Genomic DNA, 13614 nt, shown 5'->3' with positions numbered 1-13614 from the left:
TGCTCTAAACTGTCCCTCAAAGAATTCAAAAGCAAACTCTTTTTTTAGGAGAGGGGAAGTCCAAGGAGAGAAAGTTTGTTGCTCTACCCAATTGAAACTATGTATAAAGTTACAAAGGACAAAGAAGGAAAACAGCAGGTGGGGAAAAAGGAAGAAAGTGAATACACAAAAGCTCTTTGTGTAGAAAGGCAAGGTGGCCTAAAATGCTTTAATTTGCTTAAAAGCCAGTACCGCCTCCAGCCCAGGTAGAGGCTATATGGGATGTCACTGTATCTAGGTTAAATGAATGCAAATTCATTCTTTAGCCTCCCCTACACATCCAATGGGCTTGTTGACAAAAGAAATTTTGTTTATTAAATCTGACAGAGTCAAATCCCAGAACCTAGTTGCAAATTTTTTAAATAAAGGCCTGGGAGCTGTTTTTCCAACAATCTCTCTGGCATCTACCATGGTAATCTGGGCTATGCTTTGTTGGGATCTTGAGATATAAATAGCATTCATTTCCTTTCAAAAGCCAGTCAAGCCATAATGCTTTATTTGCTGGTTCAACAGGGTGGGGGGACCATAACACAATTCAACCTACATTTGAGTTACAACCCTACCCATTTTCCGCTAAACAAAGAATTTTAGAACAGTTCTGAAAGGATAGATAGTTTCTCATTCTCACCTCCTTATTCAATGACTCAAAGTCTGGTTCCACAAGTCTCAGTGGGATTTAGAGGCAACTATTTCCTTCTAAAATACTGCTCAGCCGGGGCAGCTGGGTTGCTCAGTGGATTGAGAACCAGGCCTAGAGATGGGAGGTCCTGGGTTCAAATCTGGCCTCAGACACTTTCTAGCTGTGTGACCCTGGGCAAGTCACTTGACCCTCATTGCCTAGCCCTTAACCACTCTTCTGCCTTGGAGCCAGTAAACAATATTGACTTCAAGATGGAAGGTAAGGGTTTTTTAAAAAATAATAAAATAAAATTCTGCTCAGAATTCCATGGGAGACCTACTCCAGGGCGCTCTGCAAGACCTAGGAACCGAATTGGGGGGAAAAATTATATATAATATATATGTTTAGCTGGAAGAAAGAGTAACTTGTTAATCACTCAAGCAGTGCTCAGAGTGCATATCTATGTGAAATGTATTTCAGGCATCACACAATGACATTGTATACATGAGTCCTACATAGGTAAGCTAAGAAATTCCTTCCCCCCCTTCTGTGGTCACTCTAGGAAAGGACACTGGGATAAGGGCATCTCTGGCCATATAAACAGGAATAAATGAGGCATCTCTTCTGAATGAAGCCACATCCATTTTAAGGGAGAAAGGAGAAACCCACACACAACAAATGGAAGTGTGGCAAAAGAAAACCATTTGCCAGGGAAGCAGAGAAGAAGTAGAAGACTTGGCTGGTCCAGTTGTTCATCCAAATACAAGGTCTTTCAGGCTGAAGGAGCCAAAGAAACTTGGAAATTAACACAAGGCCTTTGGAAGAGCTTGGCATCCCAATAGATGCACATTTCCCGTTTTGACACGGATTCAAAAGAATGAAGAATTGATGAGAGTGTCTCAATATTCTGGTCTGTGCTAGAAGTAAGTGGCCTACAGTTCTCCCTTTTCCTGCAGCCCCTTCTGCCAAGTATGCCCAAGCTTATGCCTCTGAATAGAAGCAAAGAAAAGAGCCAGTCCCTTTGAAGAAGTCCCAAATGAATCAGTGAACTCATGAACTATAAGAGATTTTTCTGGGTTTTCTAGAAAAAGAAAACAAAACCCAATTTTGACTTCTCTCCTAAGAGGAGGCGGTGAAAGTGAGAGGTGGACTCACTTTCTCAATTCATTGAAAAACAATAACAGTACTCCACCACAGTGGCCAGAACTGAACAAAGTCCAGTGAGAGCAGAGTACAGGGGCACTGTCACCCCCATATTCCTAGAACAACGCACCCTGAGGCTGAATGAATTTCGGGCAGGGTTTTTGCCTGTTACATCACATGAAGACCAATAAAATTCACAGATCTTTTTCAGAACATTTGCTGTCTAACCATGCCTCTCCCATCTTATAATGGCGAAGATGATTTCTTGATAATCAAGTGTAACTTCTAACTTATTAGATTTAGCTCAGTGCTCTAGTCTGTCAAGATTCTCTTTGGATCCTGGCTCTTAGCTGGTGTAATAACAAACTATTCATCCTAATCCTGAACTCAACCAAACTGGATGAAAATTTATGTCTGCATTATCCATAGAAGCTGCTAGCCAGCCCATTGAATAGAGTACTGGACTCAGAGTTTAAAAGATCTAAGTTCAAATTCAGACCCAGTGTGGCCCTGGGTCAGTCACTTAACCTCTGTCTGCCTCAGTTTCCTCATCTGTAAAATGAGGATAGTAATAATAGGGCCTACCTTATAGGGTTGTTATGAGGATCAAATGAGATAATATCTGTAAAACACTTTGCAAATCTGAAAATATCATACAAATGCTAGCTATTATTATTAAAGTCTCTGATAAAAATGTCCAACAGCACAGGGTCAAGCCTAGATCCTCCATTAGAAACTTCTTATAACATTGATATTGAATATTTTGTGTTTAGTTTAATAAAGTTATCTTATTTTACCAATCACATGTAACAACAATTTTCCACTTAAGTTTTCTGAAGTTATATGGTCCAAATGGTCTCCTTCCTCTCTCCCAGTGATGGCAAGCAATCTGATCCGGGCTATACACTTACCATCATGCAAAACACAATTCCATGTTGGTACTGACCTTTTTTTAAAACCCTTTACCTTCCCTTCTGTCTTAGAACTGACACTAAGTTTTGGTCCCAAGGCAGAAGAGATGTAAGGGCTAGGCATTTGGGGTTAAGTGACTTGCCCAGGATCACACAGCTAAGAAGGATCTGTGGCCAGATTTGAATGGAGGACCTCCCATGTCTTGGCCTGGTTCTCTATCCACTGAGCCACACAGCTGCCCTTAATACAAAGGTTCTTAACCTGGGGTTCATGAACTTTCAAAAACTATTTTGGTAAATGCATTTCAATATATGATTAGTTTCTTTTGTCATCCTTCATATCTTATTTTAAAACATGATTTTGAGAAGGGATCCATAAGTTTTGACCAGGGGCCAAAGGGGTCCAAAACACAAAAGAGGCTAAGAACCCCTGGTAAGTAATCCATACCTCTCTCTACTTCCTCTAGAAGAATAGAATACGATACTTTATTTAAAAGCTTTTTCTTCAAATCTAGGTAATCTATAGTCACAGTATTCTCTTTATTTACTAGTCTAGTAACCCTATCAAAAAAAAAAAAAGAATCAAAGTTAACTTAGCACGACCTGTTCTTCATAAGGCCAGGCTGGCTTTTCTAGATGTTCATCAACCATCTCTCTAAATTGTTTTTCATAGAAACAAGTTTCATAGAAACAAATTTGGCTCAACGTCAAGTGATATTTCCTAACAATTAGATGTCCAAAAGTAATGGGCCATCTCAAGAGGTCCTCCAAGACCTACCTCCTCAAAGGTCTTGAAGCAGAGGCTGGATGACCACTGGTTTGCATGTTATTGGAGGGATTCCTCTAATTTACGGTTGGATGGGGCAACTTTAGAGATCTGTCCAATCTCAAATTCTGTGATTCTGATTCTGTGAACTACAAGCCTTTAAGGTTATCTTTCTATATATAGGTTCATCATTTATAAAATGATAGACTAGAAGATTCCTCAAATCTCTTCCAACTTTAGTCTTCTGGGATTCTAAAGTGTTTTGGTTTTTTTCCCCCCTTGTTCTTCTCCATGTGCTGGATTTGTTTGATCTCTAGACCTGGAGACCATTACATATGGTTTCTCTTTTCTTTCAAACTTCCATTTCCTAGAAGACCTTTGTCTTGCTTGGTGCCCTAGGCTATCAGGAAGTGATTTAAAAAAAAAATTATATGTACAAAATAGGGCCCAAGTCCAGGAGTCTCTGCTTTTCTAGAAATTCATTTTCCAGTCCCTGGATGGCTTTGATCTTTAACAGAGTTCCTCCTACTTGGTTTTTTGTCTCAGTCTATTCTTTGAGTTAGTCAGCTGCATTCAGGGAACTAGATCTAAGGGCCTAGTCTTCACCTTTCAGTGCTTTTCATGAAAACATTTAATAACATTTTCCCAAATAGACCAACTACAGTCCTCCAAGAAGCAACTATTTAACTAAAAGCAAAGCCCTCAGCAATCAGGTAGCTACAGTTTTTGAAGACGGAAACAAATCATAGAGACTTGCTTATTTCTCATCAGGGATCAGTTAACAGAGTTTAATCCTGGCCTGAGCAGGCTCTGAAGATAGGCTATGCTTAAAGAAGGAAGAAAGCTGGGCAACAGCAACTCTTGGCATGAGAAGAGAAAGAATTTTCCTCAACTAGTTAATCGACATTTATTAAGTGCACTGTGCTAAGCTCAAGAAAAGAAAAAAGAAAAAAAGAAAAAGCTAGTCCCTACCTTCAGGGAGGCTCACCTTTTGATGAAGGAGACAACATGGAAATAAACTGCACAGATAGAGACAGGATAAACTGCAGATAACAGAGAGAATACACCTGAATGAAGAAGGAATGTTACCTTTGTACTTTTCTTCCACGAGATCCCTGAGAGTTTGATCATAGGCAGCTTCCTTTAGAGGGACAAGAAAGAGGAAGTCCCTTTCATCTTTAGTACTTACTTGTTAAGGCACCAAAGGAGAGGGTGCAATATTAAAGAAATGAAAAAAGAAGCAAGTGGCTCGGGGAAGGAAAAAAAAAGTTTAAATGGTTTGAGTTTCCCTTAGATAAGTCTAGAAAAGACACAAATAAGCCTTACTAACAAGCCCCTGAGCTGCTACTTGTGTAGGCTGCAGTGAAACAGAAGCACTTGCCTCTCTATTAAACTCTTGTGAAACCAGGTCCTTCCCAGTTCTCATGGCCTTGACATAGCTCTCTAATGTATTCTTCAATTCCTGCCAATGACTAAGAAAAAGAAGCAGCTCACTATCTTGTTATTGTACCCATATTCTACTTGATAAACTGGGCATTCATTACCACATCAAGGGAAAGGACCTAGCCTTCTGGATCCCTCCAGAAAAGGCTTGGAACTGGATGCATCAAAGGTCTGCACTGTTTCTTATCAAAGCATCAGGCTGACCTATATTATAGGCCAACCATAAGCAAACAACTGGTCCTTGGTACTCTACACAAATGTCCACGAGGGACCAGATGGAAAACAACCAATTCCTTTTACCTGCCATCTCATCTTGGAGGCCACTGCTAACAATCAGCTTCTCAAATAGACCCACTTCATCCATGGGGACCACAATGAACTGCCTACTATGACCATGAGCAATTAATTTAATTCCTCTGAATTGCCACCCATCCACAAAAGGGAAGTTTTGAACTAGATGTTTCCTCTGATTCTGACATTTAAACATTTTGAGGAACCGTGCCGGGTAGAATGATGTCATATAATCATAGACCAGTCCTAGAAGGGACTTTAGAGATTATAGATCAGCAGCAAGAAACTGAGGCCCACAGACCAGAATTGATTTACCCAAAGTCAGAAGGCTTATAAGAATATGCCACAGATCATGTCACCTGACTGCCAGGACAATGTTCTTTTCACTTAGTCAAGTTTCTAATTCCTACCCAGACCCCAGGAAAAGAGTTCTGATTCCCAGAAGTCTCCTACAATCTCTCATTCCCTAGAATCTGCCCAAAGTCCAAGTTTAGTGTTGATAGACTCAGAAAGCTAGATCCCTTCCACTTCTTAGAGACCACTTAGCTCAAGGGGGTCTTAATCTTTATTTTTCTTCTTTTGGGGGATAGAGGGAGGCACTTTAAATCCCCTCAGCATTTTAGTGAAATCCATGGACCTCTTTTCAAAATAATGTGTTTGAAAGAATTAAACACATAAAATGACAAAAGAAGCAAGTTATTGAAATAGTTACAAATTGTTTTAATGTCTCAGGGAAAACAAATTAAGAACCCCTAACCTAATTGAACCCTTTCATTTATAGAGGAGTAAAATAAAGCCTAAGAAGTTAAAACAACTCGGCCAAAAAAAAAATTACTACACTGAGATTTCGTGGCAGAATGAGAAACAGAATGGAAATCTCAATTCCAGCCCAGTTGCTCTTGCCTCTCTCTCCCACATACTCCACGAACCATAGTAGCACAAAGGGAATGCAAGATGGGCAAGTTTAGAAATATCTCCATCCCAAATGTCCAAATAGACTATTTGTGCCTGGCCTGTGGAAGAGCCTTCTGAACTCATCCTGGACTGAGCAGCCACAATCCAACAAACTGTACCCTGATCCCAGCATCGTCATGTCATTGGTCCTCTTCAAAAACGAAGGACGAACAACATCTCAATATTATAAACACCATTTTATCCATTCACAAGTACGCACGTTTCCTCACCCAGTGAGGACCCTCCCTCTACAAAAATAAAGTGACTCATTAACCTGATTAATCACCGTACTCCCCACGCTCAGATTTAGGCAATGAATCTTCATCCATGGCCCAATTGATTCCTCCACCATCCTACCACGAAATCCTGGCCTCCCTCCTCCACACAGACCATCCAATTATACAAACAATAATTAAACGCCTACTACTCGCCAGGCACACCGTGCCTGGCGCTGGGACTTGAGAGACAAAATTGAAACAGTCCCTGCCCTCAGGGGGTTGACATTCTGCTGAATTTTTAGACCCTCTAAAATAATCCCCATTTCCTCACGGTCATCCCACCGGAAAATCCCCCGTTCTTCCACAGTGACCCTCTAAAATAATCTGCCCTTCTTCCACACTCCCCCTCCCCAATAGCCTTCCCTTCTTGCACATTGACCCTCCCTAATAATAATCTGCCCTTGTTACACACCGACCTCCCCTCCCCACCTGCCCCGAATCCTCTAGCCCCACTCCAATCCTGAGACTGCCTCTGCCTCAGGCTTCAAATTTGCCAGCCCACTAAGACGCCTCCGGCCCTTCCCTCCCGGCCCCCTAAGCCAACCTGCAGCGTTCCGCTCCCGAGAGCCGGACATGTCATCTCCCGACCCGCCGCCGCTGCTGCCGCCGCCTCTGCTTCCTCCCTCAGCTTCCTCGCTCTCCAAGAGCCCGCGGCGGGCTCCGCCCCCTTTGCTAGACGTCACGCAGCCTTCATCAATCACAAGACTCTCTTCCCGTAGAGCCCGCCCTCTCTTTAGAGTTGGTCTCCAATCTCCTTCGCCTCTCACCCGGGGGAGGATTCCCTCAGACTCTACCAATCCTCACTCACCCTGAGGACCTACCTGGGGTTGCAAACACAGGTTTCTGCTGCTCCCGTTCTTCCTCAAGACCTGCACTCCGGTATCGGCTCAGCCATCGGAACTGGAGATCTGGGGCTCCAGGGCTCGGGGCTGTAGGAAGGAAGACAGAACTTCAGGCCCAGACGCAGAATAGGCAAAGAAACACTGGATACCCGGCTTGGCATACCCTAAGGAGCCTGATAAACGTTTGTTAATTGAATGAATGACAGTACAATGTTGCTAAGGAATCCACATCTGTTGCTATATGGACTTTCAAAAAAGGTATCATGAGGAGGCAAGCTGGGTAGCACAGTGGATTGAGAGCCAGGCCTAGAGACAGAAGGTCATAGGTTCAAATCTAGCCTTGACACTTCCTAGCTGTGTGACCCTGGGCAAGTCACTTAACCCCCATTGCCTAACCCTTACCACTCTTCTACCTTAAATCCAACACACAGCATTGATTCTAAAGAGGGAAGGTAAGGGTTTTTTAAAAAGGCATCATGGCATCATGGGTAGAGTGCCAGAGCTGGACCAACACACAGCATTGATTCTAAAGAGGGAAGGTAAGGGTTTTTTAAAAAGGCATCATGGCATCATGGGTAGAGTGCCAGAGCTGGAGTAAGGTTCAAATTCCGCTCCTTGCATTTGATCAGCTGTGAGATCATAGACAAATTACTCAACCTCCCAGAGCCTCAGCGTCCTCGTCTATAAAATAGAAATAATAATAACCCTGGGCCCTAAATCACAGAGAAGTGATGAGGATTAAAAGAGAATACTTTGCATTCCCAAAGCCTAAATGCCAGTTACTATTATTATTGTAGAATTTGGTTGAAATATCTAAGTCATCTCCCTTCATTTTACAAGTGGAGAAAATGAATGAGTGATTTGCACAATATCACCCAGTTACTAACGCTGAAATTTTAACAAGAACTTCTGACTCCAAATTCAATGCTTTTTCTACTAGGCAATGCTGAGTTTACGAATTTCTTTTTGACATTCATAGAATTTCAGAGCTGCAAGAGATCTCATTAGTCCAACCTCATCCTAACAAGTACCATCCAGTCAGGATTTAAATTTGTACTTCCAAGTGCTCTCGTTCATTATTGCCTCACCAAGAAATCCATTTCACGGCTGGATAGATTTTTAGGTTTTCCTTTTATCAAACTAAAATGAGTATCCCAATAACCTTCTTTCATATCTTTAACCTTCTTCCTCTTAGTTCTATACTCAGAGGTCAGGCAGGGGAATTCTAATTTTTCTTCAAAGTGCCCACGTTCAAATAAGGTAAGGTAATCAGCTTGTCTCCCTTCTGCCCCCATTTGATTGTACATATTGTGTGTTCCAAGGCAGGGGGCAGGTTCATTTTTGGTTTTGTAACTCTGCTGTTCGTTCTTCACTCAAGACACTCTATGTTCTGTCTCTCATCATTTTCACTGGGTATCCCTTCATGTCTGGAATTCTCTCTGGCCTCCTTCAGGTATCACCTTCTATGTGAAAACAAGAAGCCTTCCTCACTTTTCCTTAATATTAGTGTCCTCCTTCTTTGTGATTAAATCCAAATTATGTGGGTGTGTATGTGTGTATGTGTGTGTGTGCGCGCACGTGTGTGCAGTTTGGACACGGTTATTTTTATATTGTTTCTTCATTAGGTTGTGACTTCCTTGGAGGCAGAAGTTTTTTTTTGTTTGTTTGTTTTTGTTTTTTTTGCCTTTTATCTCTAGTGCTTAGCATAATACCTGGCCTATAATAAGTGATTAATAAATGTTTGTTGAATGGCTGTCCCCAACATCTACCAGTGCCTACCTGGCACTTAATAGGAATTTAATAAACACTTGATTAGTTGGTTGAATTATATTTGACTAGCATTTATGTAAGTATCTATGTCAAGTCCTTCACTAACTTGGGTTACAAAGACAACAATGAAACAGCCCCTACCCCTAAGGATCTTATATTCTACTAGGGACAAATGGCATGTTCACAGATAAGTCAAATATAAATATAAGCCAAAAAAACATTTAGGGAGAGAACACTAAGAATTAGTAGAATCGCCTTATCTCAACCCTAAAAATAAGACACCCTCCTGCTCCTCCCCTTATAATATTCCTCAGGACTCTCAGATTGGAGTCAGATTATGACAGAAAAGGGGAGCTGATCTGAGGGAAAGAGCCCTGGGATAAGAGTCAAAGATCTTGGATTCTAGTCCCAACTCTGCCAAAGTCTCATTCTGCGATCCTGGTCCTTTCCCTGGGCAAATGATAGAATTAGACTAAGGCCTCTGAGGTTCCTTCTAATCAGAACATTTCTCTGTGCCTCTCTTTGATCCTAATTCAGAAGAGCTGATTTCCCTAGGTTCCTCCAGTCAGGTTTCCCCCAAGTTGCCTTCTCTCCTTGTCTTTCTGGGGTAGATGGCCCTGGAGAAACCTTGATGGCTCAAAAGTCGGGCTATGCTCTCCCCAAAGAGAAAACAGAAGATGGGAGCAACACAGGAAAAATGCAGGCTCTGGGTGACCACAGCTCAGTACAAGGCCCGAGGATCTCAAAGCACTCACAAATAGAGTCTTCTTCTGAGGATAATGGGTAAAAAGGTCTGGTATCATTAAGCCTCCTTGCCCAGGGGACTCACTCCTACAAAGCAAATCATGTAGCAAATGATGCTGTGTCTACCTAATGCAGTATCTATCACATATGGCCTCTCTTCTGCTCTCCCAACCTTGGTTCAAGCATTCATCCTACATACCTTTCCTAGTAGCAGCCTCCTCCCTGCTCTTCCTGCCTCCAGGCAATCCTCTTTTCAGTCCATCCTCCACATTTGGCCTGAGTAATCTTCATAATGTCTCACTGGGTTCACATCCCTCTCCTCTACAAAATTCTCTCGCTACTAGATGACAATGTGGCCAGTCTCTAGATGCTGACATCCTAGGCTTCCTCGGCACATCTTCGGCATACCTCTCAGGCTTATCTCAAACTACTCAGTTGCATTCACATCCTGCCCACTCCAGTACTCTTCAGACCAATTTTCATCCTGCCCTTTCTTATCTCCATCCATTTATTCACTCCATTCTCCAGGCTTGGAATGAACTCCTCATATCCCATTTCCACCTATTGAAGTCTTTCAATTCCTGAGACTCAGCTCAGGGGCGAGCTCGTCCATGATGCCTTCTCTGTGCTCTCAAACAAGGGAAAGGGAATTCTCCCTTCTTAGACTTGTCATTCATTTCAGCTGAACAAAATGTATTAGGCCCCTATTGGGTGCAGTGTATCGTGCAAGGTATAAAAGGGTTCCCCCTACTTGTTTAAGCACCTCAAGGTGCTGACATTGTACTTGAAGGGAATAAAAAGCTGCTTGAGGTCAAAGGATCAGTAGAAATCAGATATGGAAATCAGTTAACTGAAGGAATAGTGGAAAAGATATTATTGTGAAGGGTACTTAAACTTTTGGTATCACGGACCCCTTTAGGAGGCTGGCAAAACCTATGGCCTCTTCAGAATCATATTTTTAAATGTGCCAAATAAAATAAAATACATAGAATTACAAGGGAAACCAACTATATAGCTAATCTTTATAGAGTGTTTACTATGTGTCAGCCACTGTGCTAAAACCTTTAAAAATATTATCTCATTTGATCTTCACCATTTATAATGGGAGGAGGGTGTTATTATTATTTCCATTTTACAACTAGAGGAAACTGAGGCAAACAGAGGTTAAGTGACTTGCCCAGGGTCACACACCTAGTTAAGTGTCAAAGACTTTATTTCAACTCAGATCTTCCAACTCCAGGCCCCGTGTTCTTACTAGTATGCCACTTAGCTGCCCCTAATTAACAAATATAGTTACATTTTCCTTGTTCAAGAATCCTATAAATAAATATAATCTTATCAATATAGATAAATAAATATAATCCTATCAATAAAAAAGACAGTTTCTTAAACTGTCTTAGAGAGAAGACACATCTGAGGGTATGGAGAGATTATCCCAGTTTAGATAGTTTTCAACCTAAGACAGAAAATCTTTGGATTCATAATAATTTGTCTTAAAAAAATTTTTTGGCAGACTTGTACTAACTCTAGATATACCCTGATTCTCTCCTGGTCCCCCTTCTCTTCTCCTTCTGTACTATTTCATATGGTGATATCATTAGCCCCCACGATTTTAAATAGCATCTCGATGCTGATGATTCTCAGATCTACCTATCCTGCCTCAGACTCTCTGCTGATCTCCAGGCTTGCATCTCTAATTGCCTTTCAGACATCTCAAACTGGATGGCCAGTAGACATCTTAAACTCACTATGTCCAAAACCAAACTCATTGTCTTTCTGCCTAACCCCTTCATCCCCATCCTCCTCATCCCTCAGGCTCTAAACCTAAGTGTCATCCTGGGTTCCTCGCTCTCTCTCACCCCCCCCCCCACCTCAATGTCCAAGCTATTGCCAAGGATTGTCTACTTCATCTCCGCAATATCTCTTAAAAAGCCCCCTTCTCTCAACTAACCCTGGACCACCTGGGTGCAGGCCCTCATCATCTCATACCTAGATTTTATTTTTTAACCCTTACTTTCCATCTTCAAATCAAAAAGATATATTGGTTCCAAGGCAAAAGAAGTATAAGGGCTAGGTAATGGGGGTTAAGTGACTTGCCCAGGGTCACTCAGCTAGGATGTATTTGAGGTTGGATTGGAACCCAGGACCTCCTGTCTCTTGGCCTGGCTCTCAGTCCACTGAGCCACCTAAGTGCCCCTTCACACCTAGATAACTGCAATAGCCTGCTGGTAGGTCTGCCTGCCTCAAGTTTCTCACTACTCTGGCCATCTTCTGTCTTCACTAAAGTGATTTTCCTAAAGCAAAGATCCAACCATGTCACCCACCTACCCCACTCGCTCCCTACACAATAAACTCCAGTAGCTCCCTATTGCCTCCAGGATCAAATAGAAAATTCTCTGTTTGGCGTTCAAAGACCTTTATAACTTGGCACCCTCCCCCACAACTTTCCAGTCTTCTTACACCTCACTCCCCAACATACACTCTGTGATCCAGTGATACTGGCCTCCTGACTGTTCCACAAATAAGTGTCTGAGGCCAAATTTGAACCCCAAAACTTCCATCTCTGGGCCTGAAACTCTATCCATCGAGCCACTGAGCTATTCCTCTTCAATAGATTTTTTAAATTGAATTGTTGAGCCCTAATGGACTCTGAATATGAAATGCACAGAGAATATGGGGATAGCCCTCTCCACTCCTACAGAATCTGTGAGGGGCCCCTAAAGCAAGTGGAATCATGAGAGAAGGAAGTTAACAGGGGGTTCACTCACCTGGGCAGCATCTGATGACTTCCTGAAGGAATGTCTGAGTGTGAGAGCCAAAGGGGAGGCGCACAGTGAAGCTTACATCTTCAGACTCTATCCAGACAGTCACATCAGAGCCTGAACAGGAGAGAGAAGAGCTGAAGCTACAGTTGAAGGGCACAGGGTAAAAGCTCATACTGTTTCCCTGTTCAAGGTTCCCCTGCACCATTTTAGGTCACCATCACCAAGGGAAGAATCAGCAGGGGCTCCTAAGTCTACCCCTTCTAGTTGCTCCCCTAGAGACTTCCATAATCACTCTTCCAGGTATAGACCTGCTATCCTTGAAGATGTGGCAAAACTAGGCTCCTTATTTCTCTCTCCACTCCCACCTCTCAGGTCTAGCTCCATTTCATTTGTGAGTAGGGCAAACAGAGGCAGAAAAGTCTCTAAGCCTGTGAGAGGCAATAGAATACCACAGAAAAGCACTGAACCAGGAGAACTGGGTTCAGATCTTGACTTTGACACAAAACAAGAAAGTTGGGCTATCCAATCTCCGATAGCTTCCCTCTGATTAGTGAGTCTCTGGCCTGGACCACTGTTTCATGAGATTCTCAGGCCATACTCATTTCACTACTAACTCAACTCTTCTACTTCATCTCTAGCCAACCTAGGATCCTTGGGTATCATGCTCCCCACTCTTTTTATTTCTTTTTCCAGCTAGATCCAACAGTGCATAGAATGAAGAACATGGAGTCAGGAATATGAGTTCCAATCCTCCCTTAGGCACTCCTTAAAGCATGTAATCTGGGAAAATCAGTTAATCTGTCCGACTCAGTTTCCTCATTGGTAAAACGGGAATAATAATAACACCTATTTCCCAGGGTTTTTTTATGGATCAAATCAGTTGACATATACAAAATACTTTGCTAACTTTAAAGTGCTATAGAAATGCTACCAGTGCTGCTGATGACAATTATAATGATGTGTTGTCTTTTCCAATTAGAATATAAGCTTCTTGAGGGTAGGGACACCTTTTCTCATTTGTAGTCTGCCCACTGCTTAGCACAATGTCT

The 13614-nt window shown here is 42.2% G+C and overlaps 1 protein-coding gene across 1 annotated transcript in view; it reads right to left on the bottom strand.

Moving 5' to 3' along the window:
- Window positions 1-13614, bottom strand: part of INPP5B (inositol polyphosphate-5-phosphatase B) — a 73004-nt gene that overhangs the window by 45877 nt on the left and 13513 nt on the right. The window contains 2 exon segments of the mRNA XM_044668045.1: window positions 7266-7373; window positions 12569-12679. Of these exon segments, the coding sequence (XP_044523980.1) occupies window positions 7266-7373; window positions 12569-12679 (219 nt within the window).

Source organism: Gracilinanus agilis, chromosome 3 (assembly GCF_016433145.1).
Source record: "Gracilinanus agilis isolate LMUSP501 chromosome 3, AgileGrace, whole genome shotgun sequence".
Lineage (NCBI taxonomy): Eukaryota > Metazoa > Chordata > Mammalia > Didelphimorphia > Didelphidae > Gracilinanus > Gracilinanus agilis.
Note: the sequence above shows the minus strand (reverse complement) of the source record. Positions and strands in the feature narration are given on the sequence as shown.